At 34.3% G+C, this 26,727-nt stretch overlaps 2 protein-coding genes and 1 non-coding gene across 3 annotated transcripts; 2 read left to right on the top strand and 1 right to left on the bottom strand.

The window, feature by feature from the left end:
• Window positions 1-9,006: 9,006 nt before the first annotated feature.
• On the bottom strand, window positions 9,007-10,118 carry LOC110671527 (uncharacterized). The gene is made up of 2 exons (XM_058138398.1): window positions 9,055-10,118; window positions 9,007-9,010 (listed from the first exon to the last, which is right to left on the bottom strand). The coding sequence occupies exons 1-2, from the start codon at window positions 10,116-10,118 to the stop codon at window positions 9,007-9,009; spliced, it is 1,068 nt and encodes a 355-aa protein (XP_057994381.1).
• Window positions 10,119-10,856: 738 nt separating this feature from the next.
• Window positions 10,857-10,963, top strand: LOC131175048 (small nucleolar RNA R71). The gene has a single exon (XR_009145208.1). It is a non-coding gene; the product is annotated as a small nucleolar RNA R71 (small nucleolar RNA).
• A 2,400-nt stretch (window positions 10,964-13,363) lies between these two features.
• Window positions 13,364-17,446, top strand: LOC110635987 (dof zinc finger protein DOF1.2). Its single transcript, XM_021785492.2, has 2 exons — window positions 13,364-13,424; window positions 16,287-17,446. The coding sequence occupies exons 1-2, from the start codon at window positions 13,364-13,366 to the stop codon at window positions 17,357-17,359; spliced, it is 1,134 nt and encodes a 377-aa protein (XP_021641184.2). The 3' UTR covers window positions 17,360-17,446.
• Window positions 17,447-26,727: the final 9,281 nt, after the last annotated feature.

Below are 26,727 nucleotides of genomic sequence, written 5' to 3' on the forward strand. Positions count from 1 at the left end.
AAAAAAAAATTTGATTGATGGGAATTGACGTGTGACAGTGGGTTTTCCCACTGTCACAGCAGCCATTTTTATAAAAAAAAAAAAATGTTTCAAAAATCGGGAGGAGGAAAACCCCCCCCCCCCATTTCTCTTCTTTCCCTCTCCTTCCCTTTCTTCTTCTTCTTCCTTTCTCCGGTGACCGGCCGGCGACGTCCCAAGCAGCTCCCCACCGGCCGGCGACCCTCCGGCGACCACCAGGACCACCAGAAACGGCGGCAAGAGAGGGAGAGGAGAGAGAAAACGCGCGCACAGTGGGCAGCAGCTTTCCGGCGCGATTCTGGCTTCGTCCGACGTCCGATCGAGGCGATTCCGGTGGCGTTGGAAAGCTTGTTCCGAGAGCTTTCTTTTGACACCAATTTTGAAGCAAATGGAGGTCGGATGAGTGAGATATGGAGGAGAGAAGTTTCGAATTTTTCAAGTTTTTTCGTCAGATCTACGACGATCCGACCGTTGGATCGACGATCCGAGACCACATATGGATTGAGGAAGAGGAGAGGAACATGGTGGTATGATCAGATTCGGCAAATGTCGCGTGGGCGGCGTCTTGTGATGGTGCCGTGATGGTCGGCGAGCTATGAAGATGGTTCAACTTCCAGAAGCTTCCTCATAAATTTTTGGAATTTTTGAGACACAGATAAACTTCGGGTAAGACAATTTTTATTATTTCTCTGTCTGTGGAGCATAAATACAGTGTTTCTTAAACAGGAAAAATTGGAGAAAAATTCTAAGAAAAATATATGATGAAAGTAAAATTATTTGGAGATATTCTATAGTGTTAGTTGAATTTTTGGGTGATCGTAGAATATTTTTGAGAAATATGGATGGATTTTAGTTATATTTTTAGCATGTGGGCATATAAGATTAATTGAAATTAAGATAATTAAATTTTATATAATTGGTTGAAGCTTGAGGATGGAGGTTTAAATATGTGAATATTTAATTGGGTTGAATTAGGAATATGTTAGCTGTTGGAAACTTATGGAATCGAGTAAAATTCTTGAATAAAATATTCATGGGTGATTAGAAAATTACAATTCATTTTGCAATAGCCTTATAATATTATTAAGGACCACGGGGCAAAATTTTAGAATTTTTAGAGCTTGTTTGAGTTAATTTTTGAAAAATGTCAATTATAGGGACTAAAACGTAATTTTTAAGATTTTGAGTATTATCTGATTTGGAGGGCCCAGAAGGGGCCATGTGACATTGATGAGATGTGATTGTGAAAATTGAGAATTTAGAAGTGTTATTTGAGCCTTTTTGCAGGTTGGGTAGGTCCCAGGTATAGGGGAAACTCTGCCGGATTTCCGGCATGAATTAGGCTGTCTATTGCCTCTTTAGAGTTTTATTTTGAGTTAGTACTAATAAATTTATAATTTAATTATTAGGTGATCGAGATCAACTATTTTCCTGCATCCAGCAGCCACAATAGTCGACGATTGTCTTCGTGAGTAAAATATTAATTTTAATTGTAATTTCGATATTATTATATGTTCAGCATGCCCATGCATCACTTATATGTATATATTTATGTAGTTAAACTCTAGGCATGATTTATGATGCATTGATAATTGTTAAAGTGCCATGATGTTGTTGTGGTAATTTGGAGCAGTGTGCGTGCGTTGGCGTGCGTGTGATGTGGTGTGGACTATGGATAGGACGGGGTAGTCACGGCAGGTAATTATTTGGGACCCGATCCTTCGAGGGGTAGTCACGGCTTGAGTAATTCTCTGGGACCCTCGATTTGGTTATTAAGTGGAAGTCCGAGCTTGAGTAATTCGCTGGCACCAGGTTGGATTTAAGAGAGCTGTATAGGGGATCAGCTCCCATATGTTATGATTGATACTACAGGGTGTGTGAGTGCTCCAAATTACCTTTTTGATGCTATGATGTGAATATGATGTTGATGTTGCATTTCACTCTACAGGGTGCATTAGTTTCAGATAGTTATAGAGATTATGGTTAAAATTGATATTTTACTCTCTGAGTCGAACGCTCACTCCTGTTCAATATTTTTCCAGGCCATAGGAGGAGTTATTTTACAGAACAACCTGTTTTCTTCCTCGCAGGTTTAACGTCAATTATTTAATTGTTTTACTATCTTTTTCTAAATTTAAAATCTAGAACTCCGCATGTGTTAGAAATAGTGTGGACCTTGGTAGAGGTTGTGTAAATTTAAATTTTTAAGATTAATAAATGAAGATTTGTATTGTATTTAAACAGTTTGTAAGTGAGGTACTTGAGGTTGAGCTGGCTCCACGATTTTAGTTTCTGAAAATTTGTGGGCTAAGTTGGCCCGAAATGAAATTATAACAGTTTGATTTAAATTATTTTATATGCATATTGGGCCTAAATTGTGGGCCTGGTTGTGGATTTGAGGAATAGTTAGGCTTACTACGGGCCTCGGGGGCTTTAAGCTGGCCTGTGTCCTAGTCTTGGTCCTACCATAGGTTGGGTCGTGACAAATGTGGTATCAGAGCTTAGGCTCTAGATTCATGGGAAATAATATAATTAGGAGTGTAAAAGGAGTCTTGTTAGGATGTTACATGCGGAGTATAGGATTCTGTTTCGTCTTTTCCTGTGATTCCTTGTTTCTAGATTCTACGTTATACCTCGGGAAATATAAGATTACCTCAGTTAGTGTCTTGATTTTCGTGGAGTACACAGAAATGTGAAATAGAGTTAGTAGACATGGGAGGTCTATCATGAGGATACGTACTCCAAGAAATGTTATATTTTTGTTAGTATGGGTTTAAATGGTGTGCCCATTTCGTGTAAGGCACGAGTACATAAAAGTGAGTCTTAAAAGTACAGTTGCCCTAGATAAGGATGAGGATACCACTGCTGGCAGTCATCAGTAGATGACCCAGTCAGAATAAGTTTGTGATAATAAAAGATTCAGGAGAGATAAGAAATTGGGAGACCTAGTTTGTCAGGACGTATCGTAGTAACTATACAATGTTCTCGATGTCTGCTCTGTAAGCTGCAGATTACAGTACCGACATGAGATTATTGTGTAGAGCTGCGTACTTCCCTGTAGTGCTTATGATGAGGATGTTTGCAGGCAGTCTCTGTTTTGGTACAGTAATACCAGAACAGAGTTCTATATCTGCAGAGGAGTTGGGAACTCCTGGTTAAGAGTCTAGAGCTAGAATATCGAAAGGTTACAGTTAGGTGGTAACTAGAGTCAATGACTCGGTTACCCTAGCATGAGCTAAAGTTGCATTAAGAGTTGCCATCAGACCAGAGGTTTCGGACTAGTTGCAAAGTAAAAGTGACACCTATAGAGTGAGACTATCTAGTCTTCGGTATGGAATTTTGGATGATTTTTGCAGAATGACAGACGTTTTGCTTAGAACTTAGTGAGAATAGGATACCTTGTGTGTATTAGCAAGGTGTAAAGTGCAACCCTACTACCTAGGGACGGTCAAAACTATGAATTGATGATTCACAGAGATATGATATGATAGGAGAGTCATTAATTTGACATGGTTTGGGCAAGGTGGTAAATGTAGTACCTTTGTTGCAGCAAGTTAGGGTGTAGTCCTATCTTTTCAGAAGGGATCGAAAGTTATTACTAATGATGGTGACCAACCAAATAGTGCCCCAGATGGGACTGTAGAGTGTGGTAGAGAGTAGTTGGCTCGGGTATCCCGCAGAGGATACAAGTTTCATTATAGGAATCATATATAATCAGATCACGATGGATGTAAATCCTTTGAATTGGATGACGGGTTTGGGTGCCCGGAATCTTAAGTTTTGGCAAATTGAGTAAACATGGAAAATAATAATAATAATAATAATAATAATAATAATAATAATAATAATAATAATAATAATAATAATAATAATAATAACAAATAAATAAAATTACTGCAGAATCAGTTCTCGAGGTAGTAAGGGTATTATGTAAGCTAAAGGATAAGAATAGAGATCATACAATAAAAGTATGACTATAATTTGCTGAGTTCCTTTCTAATTTCAAATTATTCAAAACAATAGTATAATCTAATTATAATAGTGTTAAGAGTAATAAATTAGCGAAAATAAATCACAGAAGGCCAATGGATAAAGAAAGTGCAGAATGAAAGTTTGGGCAATTGATTGCAGATGCAATATAATCTAAATGCTAGTGGAAGTACTAGCTAGAGTGGTCAAAGGACCAAATCTGAGTAGCACAGACATATGATAACGCGATAGAGACTCTGAAAGATATAGTTAGCAAGTACAGCTATTATGTTAGGAAGAAGAATGGAACCAGGGATAGAATAGTCAAGTTCTATTTTGGGTAAGACAAAGGAAATAAATGAAAGGACAACCTAAAGAGCGCATAATAAAAGGAACAAAGTTAAGATATAGGATAGGCTAAGTGTTATTCTTGGCAAGGAGAATGACAAGGATGGAAAACCCAAAATGGGACCACATTAGTGAGAAAAGTGATGGTGGTAAGGAATAACATAATAATGAGTAAATGCTAGAAGGTGTGCGATGGTATTGCGGACTACCTAATTAGGTAGAGAAAAAGAAGTTAGTAAATAGTAAGTTGAATAAAAGTCAGTCTACGGGATCAAATAGGTATGATGAGTGGAAAGAATTATAGATAATGACACATAAGTTTTAGGTTAGACTTTTGAGATAGTGAGAAGGTAGTTAGAGGTTCGTTATGAATGATAGGCAAACATTTTTAGTGTGATCAACAGAATCACTTTGCAGTGAAGTAATAACGATAGAACAACAGTAGGGGTAGAATGAAAAGTGACAAGTATGGAAGGTTATATAAGGAACAGAGACTGAGTCAAGGAGACCTAGTTATTTGAGAGTTTAGTAGGCACCAATTCATATACAATTTCGTGATATGAGAATGACAGTAAGTACGTACCTAGTGTTAAATATGAAATGACAATCAGAATAGTGACAGGAGTCAAAAGGAGTTAGCTACCAAGGCTTGCCACCGTTTTGAATTATGAGCTGGAGAGAATACTAATTGTGAATGAGTTACAGCGAATGAGATTGTTGCTAATAGGAAAAGATGAAGCTGAAGTTTGGAAAGCTATGGGCAGTATATGTGATTTTATTAAGGAGAATGAACATGTGAAGTATTTTGTTTAGGATTAAGGCATGGCACACATTTCTCACAGCCGTGTTAGTTCAGATGGAACTTATAGTTTCAAGGGCTCATATCCATCTAGGATGTGTAATTTCCTACTAAGAGAGGTAGGGAATGATAATGTTCTGATAGTTAAGTTGGTAAAAGGGGATGCAAAAAGAATTTTCTATGGTTAATTATAAGTGTTACAAAAGGTGAAGAATGTGCTGGTAAGAGAAAATCGTAAGGTTAGAATTCCCGAAGTAATAGAACTAGTAACTAAGAAATAAAATGAAAGTTAAAGTTGATGATAGGATGGACATCCTTGAAGGAAAAAGGTGTAAGGGTGAAATAGGGCTAAAATTAAGGAATAAGTACAGCAGGTTGAAAAGATATCAACAATACCAAAAAAATAGGAAAAGGAAAGTGGATAAGATGCAAAGGACAGAAAAAGAGCTCGATAGAGCCAGTTATAATGATGAGGATAAGGAGGAATAGGTATGCTAGGAACACACTAAGAGACGTTTAAAACAAGTTATTATGAGATGATAGATTAAAGGAGTAGTAGAGCCTCGATCTGAGTGCTAATGTGTCAGAAGTAGGCCACATACTAAGAAGCTATAGGAAGAAGTCTAGATATTTATATTCCAGAGAAGGAGTGAGAATTGATAAGTCGCATGGGTTGAGTTGTCAGAGAATATAAACACTTTTGTTACCTAGAAGGAGAGACCCAGTTTACTTTCCAATATTGATAAATGATACACTTGGCCCTTGGAGGAGACTCTACCTGACTAGTTACATAAGATGGATAGAGGATTGGTCTAAGTACCTTAGTAATGACACAAAAGAGATTAAGAATTTGAAGTAGCATGGGAGTGAGAAGATTTATAGGTGTTGACCACTGAGATCATAAGAAGAGTGAAGATCTCGAACAAGATGCCTAGATTAGGTGCTACAGGAAAGCTACTCATAGGATACCATGGAACAAGGAACATAAGTTATGTCATTGGGGAAAACAGAAATTATTAAAACAAAGGAATGATGACTGAAGTCACCAAGAGACATGTTGAGGCGTAATAAAAGTGAGGTAAGCACCAAAGTCGATTGAAGTTATGAGACATCAAGTCAAGAACAGTTAAGTGTAGCAAATACTTGAAATGTCAGAAAAATGGTCAATGAATAGTAGAATCAGAGAGCGGTAAATGTCATATATAATATACGAAGAGTTCGAAGAATAAATGTTTTACCAATATCTACATAGCTGGAGGAGTAATGATTGCACTTATTTCGATAATATTCTTTTCCATATCTCTTGTTTATTCGAAAATTCGAGGACGAATTTTTCTTAAGGGGGGAAGAATGTAACAACCCTTAAAAAAAAAAAAAAAAAAAAAATTGATTGATGGGAATTGGCGTGTGACAGTGGGTTTTCCCACTGTCACAGCAGCCATTTTTATAAAAAATAATAAAAAAAAAAAAGTTTCAAAAATTGGGAGGAGGAAAACCCCCCCCCCCCATTTCTCTTCTTTCCCTCTCCTTCCCTTTCTTCTTCTTCTTCCTTTCTCCGGTGACCGGCGACGTCCCAAGCAGCTCCCCACCGGCCGGCGACCCTCCGGCGACCACGGGACCACCGAAACGGCGGCAAGAGAGGGAGAGGAGAGAAAATGCGCGCCAATGGCGCGGCTTTCCGGCGCGATTCCGGCTTCGTCCGACGTCCGATCGAGGCGATTCCGGTGGCGTTGAAAAGCTTGTTCCGAGAGCTTTCTTTTGACACCAATTTTGAAGCAAATGGAGGTCGGATGAGTGAGATATGGAGGAGAGAAGTTTCGAATTTTTCAAGCTTTTTCGTCAGATCTACGACGATCCGACCGTTGGATCGACGATCCGAGACCACATATGGATTGAGGAAGAGGAGAGGAACATGGTGGTATGATCAGATTCGGCAAATGTCGCCGGCGACCGGCCGCCACCGTCTTGCGGTGGTGCCGGTGGTCCGCGAGCTATGAAGATGGTTCAACTTCCGAGCTTCCTCATAAATTTTTGGAATTTTGAGACACAGATAAACTTCGTAAGACAATTTTTATTATTTCTCATGCATGGAGCATAAATACAGTGTTTCTTAAACAGGAAAAATTGGAGAAAAATTCTAAGAAAAATATATGATGAAAGTAAAATTATTTGGAGATATTCTATGGTGTTAGTTGAATTTTTGGGTGATCGTAGAATTTTTGAGAAATATGGATGGATTTTAGTTATATTTTTAGCATGTGGGCATATAAGATTAATTGAAATTAAGATAATTAAATTTTATATAATTGGTTGAAGCTTGAGGATGGAGGTTTAAATATGTGAATATTTAATTGGGTTGAATTAGGAATATGTTAGCTGTTGGAAACTTATGGAATCGAGTAAAATTCTTGAATAAAATATTCATGGGTGATTAGAAAATTACAATTCATTTTGCAATAGCCTTATAATATTATTAAGGACCACGGGGCAAAATTTTAGAATTTTTAGAGCTTGTTTGAGTTGATTTTTGAAAAATGTCAATTATAGGGACTAAAACGTAATTTTTAAGATTTTGAGTATTATCTGATTTGGAGGGCCCAGGAGGGGCCATGTGACATTGATGAGATGTGATTGTGAAAATTGAGAATTTAGAAGTGTTATTTGAGCCTTTTTGCAGGTTGGGTAGGTCCCAGGTATAGGGAAACTCACGATTTCCGCATGAATTAAGTATCTATTGCCTCTTTAGAGTTTTATTTTGAGTTAGTACTAATAAATTTATAATTTAATTATTAGGTGATCGAGATCAACTATTTTCGACAATAGTCGACGGTGTACTGTGAGTAAAATATTAATTTTAATTGTAATTTCGATATTATTATATGTTCAGCATGCCCATGCATCACTTATATGTATATATTTATGTAGTTAAACTCTAGGCATGATTTATGATGCATTGATAATTGTTAAAGTGCCATGATGTTGTTGTGGTAATTTGGAGCAGTGTGCGTGCGTTGGCGTGCGTGTGATGTGGTGTGGACTATGGATAGGACGGGGTAGTCACGGCTTGAGTAATTCGCTGGGACCCGATCCTTCGAGGGGTAGTCACGGCTTGAGTAATTCGCTGGGACCCTCGATTTGGTTATTAAGTGGAAGTCCGAGCTTGAGTAATTCGCTGGCACCAGGTTGGATTTAAGAGAGTCAGATAGGATCAGCTCCCATATGTTATGATTGATACTACAGGGTGTGTGAGTGCTCCAAATTACCTTTTTGATGCTATGATGTGAATATGATGTTGATGTTGCATTTCACTCTACAGGGTGCATTAGTTTCAGATAGTTATAGAGATTATGGTTAAAATTGATATTTTACTCTCTGAGTCGAACGCTCACTCCTGTTCAATATTTTTCCAGGCCACAGGAGGAGTTATTTTACAGAACAACCTGTTTTCTTCCTCGCAGGTTTAACGTCAATTATTTAATTGTTTTACTATCTTTTTCTAAATTTAAAATCTAGAACTCCGCATGTGTTAGAAATAGTGTGGACCTTGGTAGAGGTTGTGTAAATTTAAATTTTTAAGATTAATAAATGAAGATTTGTATTGTATTTAAACAGTTTGTAAGTGAGGTAACAGGGTTGAGCGGGGCTCCCCTGATTTTAGTTTCTGAAAATTTGTGGGCTAAGTTGGCCCGAAATGAAATTATAACAGTTTGATTTAAATTATTTTATATGCATATTGGGCCTAAATTGTGGGCCTGGTTGTGGATTTGAGGAATAGTTAGGCTTACTATGGGCCTCGGGGGCTTTAAGCTGGCCCAGGTCCTAGTGCCGGTCCGGCCCATAGGTTGGGTCGTGACATTGATGGAGGCTTGAGCTTAACTTTTGAAACTTCATTGTTAATCAAATGAGATGGTGAAGCTGACTTTTTCTTTCGCACTTTATGTTGATTGCATTGCATTGGAATAGCTTGATTTTTCTCTAGTTTAGTAACTTCAGTTTCAGCATCATGCTCTATAACATCTACCCTATAACAAGAATTCATCACAGCTGGTTCCTTGGAATGTTGGAATAAATTAAACTCTATTTCCTCCTCCCCCACTGTCAACTTCAATTTCCCATTCTTTACATCTATATTAGCTCCTGCAGTGGCTAAAAATGGCCTTCCAAGTATGATGGGTGTTCTTACATCCTCCTCTATCTCTAGTACAATAAAATCCACTAGAATGAAAAACTTCCCAACTTTTAATGGTACATTCTCTAAAATCCCAACTGGATACTTTATAGATAAGTCAGCTAACTGTAAAGAAATAGTTGTGGGCTTTAGATCTCCAACCTTTAACTTCTCACATATGAAAAGTGGCATCAAGCTAACACTAGCCCCTAAGTCACATAATGCTCTCTCAATACTTGTTTCTCCAATGTGACATGGTATGGAAAAACTTCCAAGATCTTTCAGCTTAGGTGGGAGCTTGTTCTGCAATATAGCACTGCACTCCTCAGTAAGTGCAACAGTTTCATAATCTTCCAACCTTCTTTTATTTGATAAAATCTCCCTCAAAAACTTAGCATAAGAAGGCATTTGAGAAATGACATCGGTGAATGGAATGTTGATATATAACTTCTTCAAAACTTCAAGGAATTTCCCAAACTGCTTATCTAATTGTGCTTTATGAAACCTCTGAGGAAAGGGCAATGGTGGCTTGTACGGTGCAGGAGGCACATATTTCTCTTCTATTTTCTTTTTATCTTCTTTCTCTTTATTTGCTTCCTTACTAGCTTTAGCTTTAGTTGAAGTGGATTCACTCTCACACTCATCTTTCTTTTCTTTCAACTTTACTTCAATTTCGTGTTCTTCCCCCATTACCTTTTCACTTCTTAAAGTAACAGCATTGCACTGCTCCCTTGGATTCTCAGGTTGGCTAGGAAGCTTCCCAAAAGCTTTACTATTTGAAGTGCTAGCCTGTTGAGCTATTTGATTCTCTAACATCTTGTTATGTGTTGCCATTTGATCTAATTTAGATGCTAATTGAGAAATCATTTCTTGTTGACTCTAATGGCTCACTAATAAAGTCTCAATCATGGCTTCTAATCTAGCTGTCTTGTCTGGTTGTGCTTGTTGTGGTAGAGGTGGAGCAGGTGCATTTTGAGGTTTAGGAATTCCAGGAGGAGGACCTCTATTCTGCTGAAAATTCTGATTTTGTTGATATCTAGAAGGTTGCTGAAAATTCTGATTTTGCCCCTGTCTACCTCCCCAAGAGAATTGGGGTGGTTTCTCCATGCTGGATCATAAGTTGCAGAAAATGAGTTACCACTTGGTCTTTGATTGTAGTTCCCCACATAATCCACTTGCTCACTTGAAAAATCTTGATTAAGTGCAGAAAAATCTGCTGCACAATTGATATTTGCAGCTCCAACTTCTACTGAATTACTAGAACCTCCAGCTGAAGAATCTACTTTCATGCTTAGCTTGTCCAGTTTCCTTGTCAAAGCATCAAACTTAGCATTAATCATATTCATGGCATCAAGCTCGAACATACCAGCTGGTTTCTTGATCTCATTCCTCTCACAACTCCATTGGTAGTTGTTATAAGCAATTTTATCAAGAGCAGAAAAAGCTTCATCTTCAGATTTCTCCATAAGATCACCTCCAGAAGATGTATCAATTATACTTCTAATAGCTGGTGAAACTCCATTGTAAAAGTGTTGAACAAGCATCCACTTAGGAATCCCATGATGTGGACATCTCCTTTGCAAATCCTTGTACCTCTCCCATGCTTCATACAAGCTCTCATCATCTCTAGGTTTGAAAGAAGTCAGCTCATTTCTTAGCTTAGTTGTCTTGCTTGGTGGAAAATATTGAGCTAAAAATGCTTGAGAAAGTTCATCCCATGTTGTGATAGAACCCGGTGGCAAAGAATGTAACCACTCTCTAGCTCGGTCCTTCAGAGAAAAAGGAAATAATCTGAGTTGAATTGCATCATCAGAAACTCCATTTATCTTCAACATATCACTGATCTGAAGAAAGTGTGCTAGATGCACATGTGGACTTTCACTTGGATTTCCTCCAAATTGTGATTGTTGTACCATTTGACAAAGTGCAGGCTTCAGTTCAAAATTATTAGCTTCTACCCTTGGTCTTGTGATACTTGGCATGAAATCTCCAATGTTAGTATAGGCATGATCCTTCACAGAGCGGTTGTTATTGTTGTTGGCCATTTCTTCTTGTAATTCCTCTTGCTCTTGTGCTCTTTCTTGTTGTTGTTGAGCTTTAATTTCAGCTTTTCTCCTCTTAGATTCTGCTCTTAAAGCTTTTGCTGTCTTTTCTATTTCTGGGTCAAAGAATAGATTGATTTCTTCACTTTTTGTCCTTCTCATAAAATAAAGCACCTGAAAAACAGAATAAACAAATTCTCAAAGTAAAATGGTAAAAAGAAAATAAATAAAATGCCCAAATTAACCAAACAAACAATTGTTCAATATCAAACAAAAATCAAATCCCCGGCAACGGCGCCAAAAACTTGATGTGACTTATCCGCAAGTATACGGGTCGTCTCAAGTAATAAAGTGATGAATCAAGTATCGTTCCCACGAGGATTTGCTGTTTGATTACCAAACTATGAATGAAGCGATTATGGGCTAATGATTAATGAATAAATGGTAAATGTAAATGAGCAAGGTAAATTGATTAATCTAATTGAAATGGGTAAGGAGAAAACAAATAAATTCTAATTCTAGTTCGCAATTAAACTAAATTAACAATGGGTAATTTAAATGAAAGTCTAATTATGGTAAAAGTGATTCCAGAGTTGGGGTTTATGCATAAATTAATTGGGATTTGTCTTGGGCATTCCAATTTTAGGGAAAAATAGAGTTTGAAGGAAATTGATTCTAAATTCCCTTGATATCTTTTTCAAGCAAACCAAAGTGTGTTCTAAAATAACCAAACCTACTTTCGTATGTTATTTGATTACTTTAAAACCCATTAAGTTTTGTAACCAATAATTAATTCCTCTTAAAATCCTAGTTTATTTCTAAATCTAGGTTATTTTAAGTTCCAATCCTTGATTATCTATCAATGACTTTCACCTTTCGGTCCTTCAATCAAAGATTAATACAATACCCGATGGGTACCAACATTAGGCAAGTAAATCAAGCACATAAGGAAGGAATCAAAACTCATATTTATGTAAAATAAGGAAATACCCAGTCCAAATCCACAAATTAATCTAAAACATATTTCTCAACTCTGAAATCTAAAGAGTTTACTCACTCATAATGGTATTTACAAGAAATATTGATGGAAGAGTAAAAAAAAAACATGATAAGAGGACTGAAATAGAAAAACCCAGGTGAAAGAACCAAAGTCTCTGGTTTCTGGAGCTCCAAAACTGATGCAGCAGCTCCTCCTCCAAGAGAAAATGGCGTCTCCTCTCTCTCTATTAAATTTTCTTTCCTTTTTTTTTTCTTTTCTTCCTTTCCTCTTATGGCAAAAATAAGGAAATGATGAATTTATATCGTCCCAAAAGGTTGCCCTAAAAGTAAATAAGAGCCAAGGAGTGGGTAGGAAATGAGGTGTAAAATTATCCAAGTCAGCAGCATCTTTCACGTTCTGGGCAGTCTGCTTAGGGTTCGGCTTAACCCTAAGCAGCTTCTTAGCAAATTTCAGCTTCTAGTCGCACTGTCTACTTAAGGTTAAGCAGACCTTCAGCAAATCTCGGCAGACTTAGAGTGAAATGGACTTTTCTGCTCATGCTTGACTTGTGCTGCACCTTAAGCACTACCACTTTACCCTAAGCATGATCTTAAGCAAAGTCTCAAGCAAATTTCGGCTGGTTTGCTCTTTCAAGGCTTGATTTCTTTAACTTTCCTCTATACTTAAAGAACTCCAAATCTCTTCAAATCACTTCCTATTGCACTCATTGATCTTCGATTTGCCACAAAATCCTATCAAAAACAACAAAATTACAAAAATCAAATATAAAGTATCTAAAGTTAACAAATAAGCTAAAATAAAGCTAAAAACATAAAATATACTAAAATATAAGAGCAAAATGGATGCAAAACTATCCTAAAATGCCTATAAGGCCCCTAGTACATGACACATGTCATGTTTAAATAGGATGTCCTAAGGAGTATGTAAATAAGTCAAGCACATTGGTTATAGCAAGAGCAAATCATGAGGAACATCTACATGAGTTGGGCATATTGGTTTAAAAGGGAGTCACTGGTGAAATGATTGCCATATTTGCAAATGCTGAGATTTGCTGCATTCATGTGATTGATACATTCATGGGTATGTGATAAAAGGAAATTATAATTGTTTAAAGTAGTTTATGCTTACTGAGCCTCCCAGCTCACCCCCCCAATCCAACAGGTTTTGCAGGTAGCAGATGCACAAGAACCTGAGAGAACTTTGGCATGTTAAAAAGATAACTCAAGTAATAATGGTAGATTCATAAAGCTATGTTTATGTCATGTTTTGTAATTATGTAATGTCAAAGTATGAGATAGCTTAGTGGATGTTCGTTTTTATATAAGGTTAGTGTGGGCATGTATATCTAATGTATGTTCAAATGTGAATGTGCTTACTAGTAGGATTAGGTTACATGAGTAAGTAGGTTTTTTCCTTTAGAAATAAATGGAAGAGCATAATGTACTTTGAAAGCATAATTTTATAAGTATAGAAGGGGAATGCAGAGTTCCCTAATTATAAGTAGAAGTTATAGAGAAATGATAAAGTCAAAAGAGAAAAACAAACTTGTTAAGTTATCTCATTAAATAATTGAATTATGTTACATAAATGATATGACTTATGAGAGGAAATAGTGTCCTACTAATCACACTAAACATGTAATATATGTAATGGAAGTCTATTGGGGTTAGCAAAGGCCCTCTTATGTATTTCAATACTAAGGGTAGACTTAATGATGAAATAAAAGTAACGTTGAGTGTGATTAATAGGATGTAGTTAAAGTTAGGGGTGAGCAGATTTCGGTTCAAATCGAAAAACTGAACCGAATCAATTCGGTTTTAAAATTCAATCGGTTCGATTCGTTTTATATTATAAAAATTTTGGTTATTTTGGTTCGGTTCATTTTGGTTTTGAAAGGAAAAAAATCAATTAAACCGAACCGAATAGTAATTTTATATATTCGAATCGAATTGAATCAAATCGAATTGATTTTTAAATTGATTTATTTTTATCGAAAATTTATGAATTATATTTAATTTTTTATATTTAATTGTTTAATTTTATTGATTAATGGTTATTAGGTTCAAATCAAAATTAAAATTAGACCAAATAACTTGAAAATTAAGTCTAAATTAAAAAATCAATTAAAAATCAAAACCGATCCGTTTGAATGAAATTGAACAGAAATAGAGCGATTCGGTTTGATTTGATTTTTCATCTATTTTGGTTCGGTTCGATTTCTAAAATATGTAATTTGGTTTTTATAAATTAATTCGGTTTGGTTCAGTTCGGTTCGAACTGAATGCTCACCCCTAGTTAAAGTTAAGATGCTATAGTTATGTAAAAGAGATTCCTTAAGAGAACGCTTCTAAAGTTAATGTATGAAATGCCTTGAACAAGTGTAAAAGAAATAAGAAAGTAAAAGATAGTGAGTATGCTTTTCCTATGGAAACAATACTAAGTAATCCTTTGTTTGACAAAAGAAAGTTATGTGGCTCTTAGTAGTCTTACAAAGGGTGCAGAAAGAGTTTAACTTTGTTCAACTAAAGTAGAGTACAGAAGAAAATAATAAAGTAAAACAAGAACAAAAAATGAAATTTTAACATAATGTACTTTAAACGTTAAGCTCTTTCTGTTGAGTTGAGTCTTCGTAGAGGAAAGACTATTTCTTTGACTTTAGAAAAAGTTTCAAATCTTTTAAGTGGGCCCTTAGAAGGTTAAAGTCTACAGTTTTAGGCTTGTTATGGTTTCTAGCAGCCTTAAGCTGACTTATTCCCTAGCGCCAGTTACGATCTCCTGATTGAGTCATGACATTTCTCTTCAGATAAGCCCCAAGAAACTGCCTAATCATTTTCTCAAGATCATTGCAAACAAAAATGGGCATTTATCAGGTCTGTATTGCATAAATAATAATTAATACAATTTCATTCAAGCCAAGCCAGCATAAATAATAAAATAATAATTCAAGCCAAGCCTTTTGAGGTGATACAATGATTAATACAATTTCATTCTATTAAGATTGTTTTTCTTACATTCTCTTTCAATTTCAGTTCTTAACCAATTAAGCCTTATAGGGTATTTAGCACAAGGTCAATAAAAGTATTTGTTACCTTTATAACTTTAAGCTTCTTATTAATATTATTTGAATGCTTAATAGACTAAGTTAATATTTAATCTAATTATTTACTTTCTCTTTAGAAGTTAACTTTGAGAGAACTAGGTTAACAATTATCCTTTTTAGAGGTTAAAACTTACAGGAGTTTAGTATTTAATTTTTTAACTTTGTACTAAACGCATCTTTAATCAAAATAATTATCAGCAGTGGATGACTTTTATGTTTCTAATAATATTTTGAATACCATTAAGTAAAAAGTCTATTAATATATTTAAACTTTTTTAATTAGTTTAATTATATAGAAAAGTAATTTATTAACCACAGTAAACAAATCGAACAAGCTTTTTATCAAGCCAGTTTCATTATTATGCATGTGTTTTATTTTAGTAATTTTAAAAGTATTTATTTTTTAATATGATAAAGTATCAAATTTTAATTTCGATTTAAATTAATCAAAAAAAAATTATAACAAATTTTAATTCAATCTTCAATAAGTTGAATTAAAAAATGGTGAAAAAAAAACATTCATTTTGTAGTCCTAGATTTAACATACTATCAAATACCTCAAATCTAACGCTACCACGCAAAGGAAAATAACACAATGACAACTACGAAGCTTTGACTTACAAACCTCAAATCACGCTCATGAAACACCCAATGATGAAATGCCACGTGAGGCAAAAAGACCACGCTCAATCCAGCTGTTAAACACTAGAATTTTCTTATACTGTTTATTAGACAATTTGTCTCTTTTAATTATGCAGAATTTACTCATTATATTATAAAAATATATTTTTTTTTTTTATAAAAAGGAACACTATTTAATACTCAGCGTCTCTAATAATTAGCCGCTCGCAATTGCGTTCACACTTTCAAGCGCATAAAATCCTCCCACGTCCCACCACCTTTGGCTTTCTTGGTCCAGACGGCTCGCAACCGCCCACGTTATTTCAAACACCTTCCAGCCTCACACATTTCTACTCGCACACACACATGCTCATCTTCTTCCACTATATCTCTATTCCCTTTCTCTTTTTCAGAATCTCACGAAGCCATAATTAATATGTATATTAGTGACCAAATGCTGTTGCAGTGTCCTCCTAGGCCCTTGCCCATGGAGAGAAAATGGAAACCTCAGGTCGAAGTTGCTCCCAATTGTCCTCGTTGTGCCTCTTCCAACACCAAATTCTGTTATTACAATAACTACAGCTTGTCTCAGCCTAGGTACTTTTGTAAAGGTTGTCGACGGTATTGGACTAAAGGTGGCTCTCTAAGGAATGTTCCTGTCGGTGGTGGTTGTCGGAAAACTCGCAGAGCTAAGCCCGTTAGAGTCTCGCAGAATGATGGTAGAATTAATGGGTCGAGTGAAAAATCAATGGTTCAAGAAAGTGGAACCACTGGGTCGTCTTCTGAAATAGATCTTGCTGTTGTTTTCGCTAAGTTCTTGAATCAAGACTCGAGTTTTCATCCTGAATTTAAAGCTCAAGAATTGCCTAATGAGACCAGTACTGTAAAAAATTCTTCAACACCTGATAGTGCTGCGATTGAATGCGATGACAAGTTCACAGATCTGATACAAGAATCTGATTTATTACTTGAAGAGCTACCTCCAGTTCTTGTAAGAGATCACAAGCAACAAGAAGGTCAAGAAAGAATTCAGGAACTCATAGAAAGTCAAGATATGGATGCATTTGGATTGCAAACTTTGCTTGGAGAAGAAGTAGTGCAAGATGCTTTGTGGTCTGAAGCTGCGACCTTGCCAAACGTTACGTGGGAAACTGCACAACCACAACAGGAATTTTGGTCATTCTCAGTGGATGATCAGCTAAAGTTTTCTGCCAATCTTATGAGCGATAATGCTTGGAGTTCTTTTGATTTCTCTGGGTTTGAGGTTCCTTCAAGACCTTCACGTATACTATAAATTTACAGGATTTTTGTTATTGTCCTTCTTAAAGGAATTGAGCTTGATGTTTTACTGTTAATTTCCCAAGAAAAAAATTAAAAAGAATCATGGTGTAGATCATACATATAAAAAGCATAGTGCAATAAAATGATGTATACTGGAGAAGTTTTAAATAAATAAGATTAAATGGAGTGTGTGAAATAAATAATTGATTAAAAAATGTGTATTTTTTTAAAAAATGAGTTGCAATAAAAAGAATAAATAATTTAAAATTGAAATAGAAAACTTTTTTCATTAGGGTTGCAATAAAAAAAATATAACCTACATGAAAATAAAAAAATAATATATATATATATATATATATATATATATATAATGATAATTACAAAATGGACTTTTTTAATTATAAATAAAAAAAATTAATTGAATTTGATTTTAATTTTTTATAATTAGAATGATACGCATCCTCTTAGAGTTAAAGAAATTAAAACCCGCAAAATTTTTTTTTACCTTTTAAAATCGCTTACTTACCTTAATTCATATTTATAATTATATAGTTAAAGATGGAACTAGAAATTTATTTTTAAAGTTAAAAATAAATATTAAAAAGATTAAATAAAATTTTATTAAAAATATAAAATTAAATATAAAATATAAAATATTAAGAAATTAAAATTAAATAATATAAAAATACAAATATAATTTACATACAGATAACAAAAAATTAAAGGGATAAATAATAATAATAATAATAAAAACTAAAATTTTGGTAAATTTTAATTTTTAAAATTATAGGTAAATCGGGTCTCATCAAATATTTTTCTGGTCACCATATATATATATATATCAACGATCACATGACTATATCGCTTAGCGCACACCTATTATTATTTTTTTAAATTGGTGGATTAGTTTTAATCAAACCGCTGAACCGAATCATTGATTTTAATTCTTGATCTAAATTAAACTCTTAAATTGCCGACTGATTTTGATTTCAAATTTAATTGAGCCAATTTTGATCCGGTTTCAGACCCAACCCGAGCGGCTTTGATATCAACAGAGAGAGAGAGAGAGAGAGAGAGAGAGAGAATTGCTTTTATGGGCTTGTTTGGTAACCCTTAAGCCCGGATAAAGAAGACAACCGCAAATTGGATCTCATTAAACATTTTTAGAATATTATATCTACCATTAATTAAGAAGAACATAAAACAAGAAATCGATCAATAGCTCTCTCTCTCTCTCTCTCCAACATGGATGAGCTCAGTTAGTGGGGAATAGTTGAAATTTAAAAAGCACATCATTAGATGGTGCAGCGGAATGAAATGAGATTATTATTAAAGATTGCGGTACATGTTTAATTGGGATAAGAGTTGGAACAAGTCTAATCAGTGATGTTAAACTCATCACATGCTTTTGCTTATCGTTTCAAGTGTCCAATTCCAACCTAGTCCATCACTTATGTCACATTGACTGCCCACTTGCAACAAGTAATCTACATATATCTTTAAAATAAATTACTCAAATTGCTCAGAAGAGTTGAATATGAGTCTCTCCTGTATATCATATATATGTAGTTATGGCTGGGTTATGTCCACTGTTGTAAGTTTAGCTTAATTTTTAACTGGTATATATGTCTCCAAAAATATTTCCATTTGATGGTGGAAAGAGTCATTTATTTGTTTAATGCTTATGACCGGGCTTTTCACCAAAATTGAGTAGGCCTTGAATTCCAGTTGCAAGACTCAGGTTCAGGAATTGCAATCCGCTAGAAAGCAAACTAAAATTGGTGAATTTCACTAGGTGAAGTGTTGCTTTCTTTCCAACAAAATCTTGTTCCCTTCAACCCTCCAGCTGATAAAAAAAAAGGCAAATAGAAGACTTTTAATGGGTTCTGATCTTTTTTGAAATTTTAGTTGCCTTTTAGGTGGATTGGGCTATCAGATGGAAAGATTAGATTTGGGCTTGATCCCAATCAACTCCACTAAAATGTTGGTGATCCTTTGTTAGATTTGGTAGGTGCCACATCCAATCTGAATTTTGTGGGTTTTTCCCACCCAGAAGTCTAAATTCCAAGAGAGCAATAACTGTGCAAACACACTAGAAACACATTAACTCCCATGATCTGAATTTTAGACCAGAAGATGATGAAAACTCTAATCCAATTTGTACTTTGACAACAATTCTTTCCATGTTCTATAACTGTTGTATGTCTAGTCTTTTGACGTCATGGCAGAAGGTGGAGGTCACTAACTAGTTGCAACACCAACATCACCATTATGGTTTTGTTTGGGAAAGGAAAGATTTGGGGGGAAAAAATTACCAAAATGTTTGCAATTGCCTAATGATTTGAGACCCCATCCTTTCCCCTCAATAGAAGCAGATAACTGGCCCCTATTACTGTAGAAAAGTTTGATTCACAGTTTTAACTCTTAGTTCTAAACTCAATTATTGACCCATATAATTTCAAAGCTTTTATTTTGTAAGCTACTTCTCTTTATACATTATTATTATTATTATTATATACTCTTGATTCTTTTTCTTATTCATTTCAAAATAGATAGTCACTTAACTCATTAAATTAGTAACATAGTGTAGATTGCCAAAAAGCCTTCTCTCTTTAATTTTCTTAAGAGAGTTTTTCCTTTTAAAAAGCTTTCATTTCGTTGAGTACTCAAACTTGTCTTTCTCGGCTAACTTGACCGGTCCCTTGCCCTTTAGCCAGGGGGTTTTTTTTCTCCTCCCTCGGCTATACTTCCCTCCTCATATTTGAGTGAGACTGTGTACAATTTGTGTTTTATTTTGTTAGATTGCAGGTGGAGTGAACTATAGAGGGATATGGAGACTCGATACATATAGGTTTGTCACGATGAAGGAACCATGTTTCATGGCTTCGTTTCTTCTTGGCGCCACTCGTGTTCCGTTTCGAAGGTTTGAGCAGGGAAGCAGCTTGGAAGGTGGTTCCAAGAAAGGCGTCTCCAAGGACTTAGAGCTAGGGTTCACAAATCTTTTCTTGTTTTCTCGTGGCTAGAGGATATTGAGATGCCATGGTCGTTGCCCTTCTCTCTCCTTTATTGTTAGTGGCTATTTGAGCTTGGTGATTTTGCTAGAGATGGTGGTTCGACCTTGGGTTATGGGTTTCAGTGGTGTCCTTGGAGGATTTTGCTCGAAGCTTGCAAAGTTTTGACAGAAAAATCCCTATTCATTTGGTCTACGGCAACCCCTCCCAGTTGTTTCAGATGATGGTAACGCTATATCGTTCTAGGGAGGCTCTGTTTGAATCTCTTAAGATTAGGGTTAGGGTTGACTAGTTTAGTTTTAGGCTCTTTGGATTGGGCCTTAGACCTTTATTTAATGTATTTACTCTGGACTTCTGCATATAAAAAAAAAAGAAGTTATTGTACTATTCTAGATGGTCCTCAGCCCATTAGTTTGATGAATTTATTCCTTGTAATTATTTGAAAGGATTGTAAACTTTTTCCATATAATCTGATAGACAAAAAATAATAAAGTTATGGCTCTAAATTTAATTATTTTTATATTTATTTTTATTTTTCTAATACTTATTATTTTTCTTTTCAAGTATGAACATAAATAATATAACAATAATAATTTAAAAAAAAGAAAAAGAAAAAATAGTTTGTCCACTAGCCAAGTTCACCCAAATGAATCATTTGCTTGCTTCTTTTTCATTTGTTTCTCCTCATTATTTCTAACATTCTTTTCCTGCCTTCTTGTGTAGGGTCATCTCTAGATTTGGGGCTAAATTATGTGTGCCACACATATCTTACAAAGATTTAGTGGGTGAATGCATATTGGTGAAGCTGTTTTTGTTGTATTTCATTTACTGCTCATAATTTTATTATCACTAAATTAAAATTCTATAAATAAATTTCAATTTTTTTATTTTTTAAAAAATAAATATAAATTTATAATTTGCCAGTCCTCCTTTACTCAAATCTCAAGTCAATTGAATTTAATTATTATATTAATAAATAAATAAATATATAAGTTTGATGAGTGAAATTATGATGAGAATAATTGAGGCATCTTCCCCATTGATTCTCTCTCCATCAGTAGCATTCCCTCATATAGAGTGAAAATGAAGGGAAAATAAATGTTTAGAATTTGAATTTAGTTAATTAGCTAAATCTGATCTAATGTTTTTGGTTACCTTATAGCCTTTTCAATGCCTAAAAGAATGTTGTGGGGAATTAGTAAAGACAGTGACTTAACAAGCTCAGAAAATTACACCTTAACAGGCCAATTTCTCTAGCTTCCAACTTGTGGGTCCTAAATCAAGATAATAATGAGTATGATATCGACAAAAATCATATATCTAAACTTAAATTCAACTATTCGAATCTATCTCAAAATCTAATTAAAACTTATCATAAATTATCTCAACCTATTTAACTTTATTTTTTTTTAATAATTTACATAGAATATATTTTTTTATTAATAATTTATATTTTAAGATTTGATAATTCTATAATATATTTAAATTCTATTATTCAAAAGTTGAAATATAAAAATTTATAAATATTATAATATATATATTTTATAATTATTGATATAAATGATTCAGACAACGAATACTCAACGTACAAAATCAAAATCTAATGATATAGAAAGTCTGAATCAATTCCAAACCTAATTATGTATGATCTAAACACATCTCAATAGTTTGATACTCAAAATATTCAATCCGTTCTCATCCATAATTCAGAATGAGTACTGCTTCTTTTTTTTTTATTATTATTATTATTATTTAATTACATATAATATATTTATTTTGTAGAAAAAGTAAATTTGTCATTAATAAATTTTTATATAAAGAATTAGTCCAAAATTAATAAAAATTAAAATGATGAAAAAAACCCTCCTTATTGTGAATGGGATTTACAACTTAATTAAAACAGAGTATTTCACAAGCATCAAAGAGATAGAAAATATATAAGAAATTGAAAAGTGAAGTGATAAGCCAAGATATCTTCATAGTTACAGTATGTTAAACATGTATATGTGCACCATCATCATATATCTTTCATCTAGAATCACATGATTATGATGAGATAATCAATAATTAGATTGATCAACTTCAACTTGCACACCTTAATAGCAACTCTAGTGATTGAAGCCCTGAAATGATTTCACTAAGCCATTCATATATTTTTATATCATCTATACAAAACTCCTCGAACTTAATAACATATAAAGATAAATGATGGATCAATAGGCTTTCCCTATATGTGGCATAGCTTTTTTTTCAAGGTTATTATTATTATTATTATTTTTTATGATGAGAGCAAGATCATTTGATTTACTTCCATGATAAGGACTTTTCCCCCTCCTGAAAAACTTGAGTCTGAAAGCTTACCACAATTATAGTGTTGAAGAAAAAGGTTGTTGTGTCCACCTCCTTTTTGGTGTAGCATTGTCCCTTTCACAATTTGGATTGTAGTGCATCTTAACACCAAAGATGAACAATCATTGTATCAGAACCACTGAAAAAAAGATAAATTGTTATCAGAAATTTATTCTGTAGAAATATAGAAATATTAACGGTAACAGACATTAAAATATAATATTTTTTCCAAAACTAAAAGAGAAAATTATGAACTTTAATTAATGAATCATAATATGCATTGTTTTTAATACATTAAACATTTTTGTTATTTATGTGGCTTGAATTTTGAATATTTGTTTATGAATTTGAATTGTAACCCAACTTGAGTAGTTTTCCATTATTGGCCTATATTCGTAGTCCATCATTGATCTTGTTGGAGGTACGACGGGGCAATGCTCATAGTACGAACCAATATAAATATTGTATTTTCTACCTATTGTGGTGATATTGTAAGAAATTTGAAAAATACAATGGAATTAGGATTTGAGAATTTTATGTGTTATTTTTGTGGCTTGATTTTGGGTATGTGTTTATGGACTCGAATTGTAACTCAACTCGAAAAGTTTCACATTATCAGCTCGTGTCCAAAGCCCACCATTAATCTCGTTGGAGGTGCAAATGGGCAATACCCCAATAAGGACCCGTATAAATATTGTATTTTCTAATTATTGGTATTGTAAGAAATTCTAAAAACATAATAGGGTTAGGACTTAAGAGTTTTGTGTAATTATATCTTACTATTTTCATCATTTGAAACCTTTTTCTTGAGTATTATCTGTAATATAGACCTTACAATTGAACTATTTAATCTTGTCACGACTCATTTTCTGAGTTGGACTGGCATTAGAACTTGGGTCAGCATAAGGCCCCCAAAACTCGTAGTAAACTTAACTATTCCTAGCCCAACCATAAAGCTCATAACTGTAGTCCAAATTCAAAAAATCAAATGAATAGAGTCGACCATAAATTGGAATACCCACCGGGAAGTATTAACTCACCCAACCTGTAAACATAAAAATAACTCATTTTGGGAAGCTCAACTCACCCTCACAATCCTCAAAACAATAAATAATCAAATGGAAGCTCAGCTCCCTAATCGCTCCCTAATCAAAAGTGAATACTCATCTCATACATTCCAACATATCTATATAATAGGTTTACAATTTCAAAAGAAATAGATTACTATAATCCCAACAAGATTAGAACACTACTAGCACATACGAAGTTCTAGATTAGAAATCAAAGAAATAAAATACAAATAAGCTGCTGCTATGTAAACCTGCGAGAAAGGAAGCAGGTTATTCATAAAAAGAGTCCACCTGTCACCTGAGGAAAAATGGTTGAACAGGGGTGAGCGTTCGACTCATAGAGTAAGATATTAATTTAAAATACAATTTTTACAACTATTTAAAACTAATGCATTACCTAGATATGAAATGCAGCATAATCATATAGTATCAAACAGTTCAAGCAATATTCGCACAAAAGATAATTTGAAGCACGTACACACCCGTGTGTCTCAATAACATATATACATATGGGAGCTGATCCCATATGCAACTCTCTTAATTCAATACCTGCTAGTGAGATCAACTCAAGCTGGACTTTCTCTTAATAATCTAAGTGCGAGGGTCAGCGAGATCAACTCAAAGCTATACTCACCTCGACTTATCCACATATAAGGATATAGTCCCAGAGAGTCAAGCTCCAGCTGCAACTACTTGTCCTATCCATATCCATAAACACAGCACACGCACGCCGACACACGCTCACAACTTCAAATTACCTTAAGGCGATATCCATAACAGTTTTATCAAATAAAAATACAATACAAGGCGTGCCTAGTATTTAACTACATAAATATATTTATAAGTGAATGCATGTATATGCCTTGAATATATAATAATATTGAAATTATAAATAAAATCAATATCTACCTATAAATCTATCATAAATGATTTTATGAATTTATCTGTATTGACACAAAACAATAATTTAAAGAATAAAACATATCCTAATTTATACGGAAAATCCAACAGAGTTTCCCCTATATCTAAGACAAAGTCATTCAAACAACACTTCTAATGTAACACCCCCTTTTGCATAGCCTGGTAGATTTCATTGTTCCGGTGACCGGTGTCGGTCCGGACAATTAAGGAGATTAGAGCCACACTTAAGACAACTTGAGAAGCCATAAACACAAATAATTAGTAATGTTTAATTAGTTAACTATAAATAAGAAAAACATAACATAAGAAGTTAAACGAGCCGAGAGTCACAGCGATGAGTGACCTCCTTGGGAACGACTGCGAAGTCATTTTAAACTCAAATTTCGAACCGTAAAAAGTGACGCTGCGGTCCTTAGGACCCTTATGAACACAGTGGAAAAGAGAAAATCATGAAAAAGAACTGTTAAGCCAGTCAAATAATTAGGTCAGGGAGCCGAAAGAAATATGAAATTAATTGCAAACCGGGATGAACCGGCGAGGGGCAATTTGGTCAATTGACCCCGAGAGCTGACTTCAGACTTAACTGTGAAATAAAATCGAAGAAAAGAAAATTTCAGAGTCGAGAATTAAATTAAAAAAGTAATAGAAAAATAAATAGAAAAAAAAAATGGAAAAGTCAAAAGGTGATGACATCATGCATGACCTCATACATGATGCCATAAAAAAAATACTTAAAATATTTATTTAATTGGAATTTTTGAGTCTTCCATAAGGATAAATAAAAGAAAAGAAAAGAAAAAAAAATAATAATCAAAAGTCCTTCTTCTTCTCAAAGGACGTCTCCCATTTCTCTCTCCCTCTCCATTGTTAAAACTCCATGGAAGCTTATTCTCAAGCTTCATACACCACAATTTAACCATAAATTCCCCTAAAGTCCTTAACTAAATCTTACCCCTAGACCTAGATAAACACTTTGGGAGCAAGAAGGAACAGAAAACTTGGAGAATTGAAGAATTAGGAAATCTACAAATTGAGGTAAGTGCAATTTCAAGTTTAGATTTTTATTGAATTCATGAATTTAAGTTTATGTGTGATGAAATTGCATTAGAAATAAAGGAAATCATGCTTTAATAAGGGAAGAGAGAATGAGGCAACCATGGAACCTTAAGGTTTTGATGGTATTTAGTTAGGTTAAACATGAAATCTTGGTGAGTAGATGTTAGATATGTGAATTGTATAATTAGATTACATGAATTGTGAAGATTTGACAAACATAGGGTTTTGGACATTAGGGTTTGGAGACCAAAAATGTGAGAAACTTGTAAATGGTGTTTTTGACCTAATGTAAAGTGAGAAATGGTCATTTGTGACCTAATTAAATGTGTTAGAAGTGTTGGAATCAAAAGCCAATTTGGATTGGCTATGAAGCATGACAGAAAATCAACTTTGAGGGACCAAATATGAAATTTTACAAGTCCAATTGGTATGGGACCAATTGGGACTGAAAATAGGCACTAAATGACACAATTTTCATTTAGAAAGCATGCTCAAAAAGTGACCAAAACCTAGTGAATAAACTGCCCAAACTTGAAAATCTGCAGTATGAACAGTACACATGAACAGTAATCGTGTTTGGGTCATAACTCGAGCTAGGCAAGTCAAAATGACCTGAAATTTTACCAGTAGTTAGTTGAGATATAGACCTAAAACTTTCATGAAGAACACAAACCCAAATTATGCCATTTACCCATTCAAATTATTGAGCAAAGTTGAGTTATTGAATCTGCAAAACTGCAGAATTGCATATGAGCAGTAAAGTTTCAATGGCTATAACTCTCTCTAGAAAACTCCGATTTAGGTGATTTTTGAACCGATGGAAACCTAAGATTTAGTAGAACATTTCATATGAAGAAAGTCAGACCAAATTATGGACTTAACTTAATCAAATTGCTGAACGAAATTGGGATCAATAATCTGCCAGAACAAAACTCTGCAGCATGAACAGTAACCATAATTTGGGCATAACTTGA

This window comes from Hevea brasiliensis, chromosome 16 (assembly GCF_030052815.1).
Source record: "Hevea brasiliensis isolate MT/VB/25A 57/8 chromosome 16, ASM3005281v1, whole genome shotgun sequence".
Taxonomy (NCBI): domain Eukaryota; kingdom Viridiplantae; phylum Streptophyta; class Magnoliopsida; order Malpighiales; family Euphorbiaceae; genus Hevea; species Hevea brasiliensis.

Bases quoted from the DNA above. Each gene is read 5' to 3' on its own strand.
- LOC110671527 (XM_058138398.1), bottom strand. From the start codon at position 10,118: ATGTTAGAGAATCAAATAGCTCAACAGGCTAGCACTTCAAATAGTAAA.
- LOC110635987 (XM_021785492.2), top strand. From the start codon at position 13,364: ATGATTGCCATATTTGCAAATGCTGAGATTTGCTGCATTCATGTGATT. The intron at 13,425-16,286 runs GTATGTGATAAA...TCTAATAATTAG, and splicing joins TGTGATTGATACATTCATGG to CCGCTCGCAATTGCGTTCAC.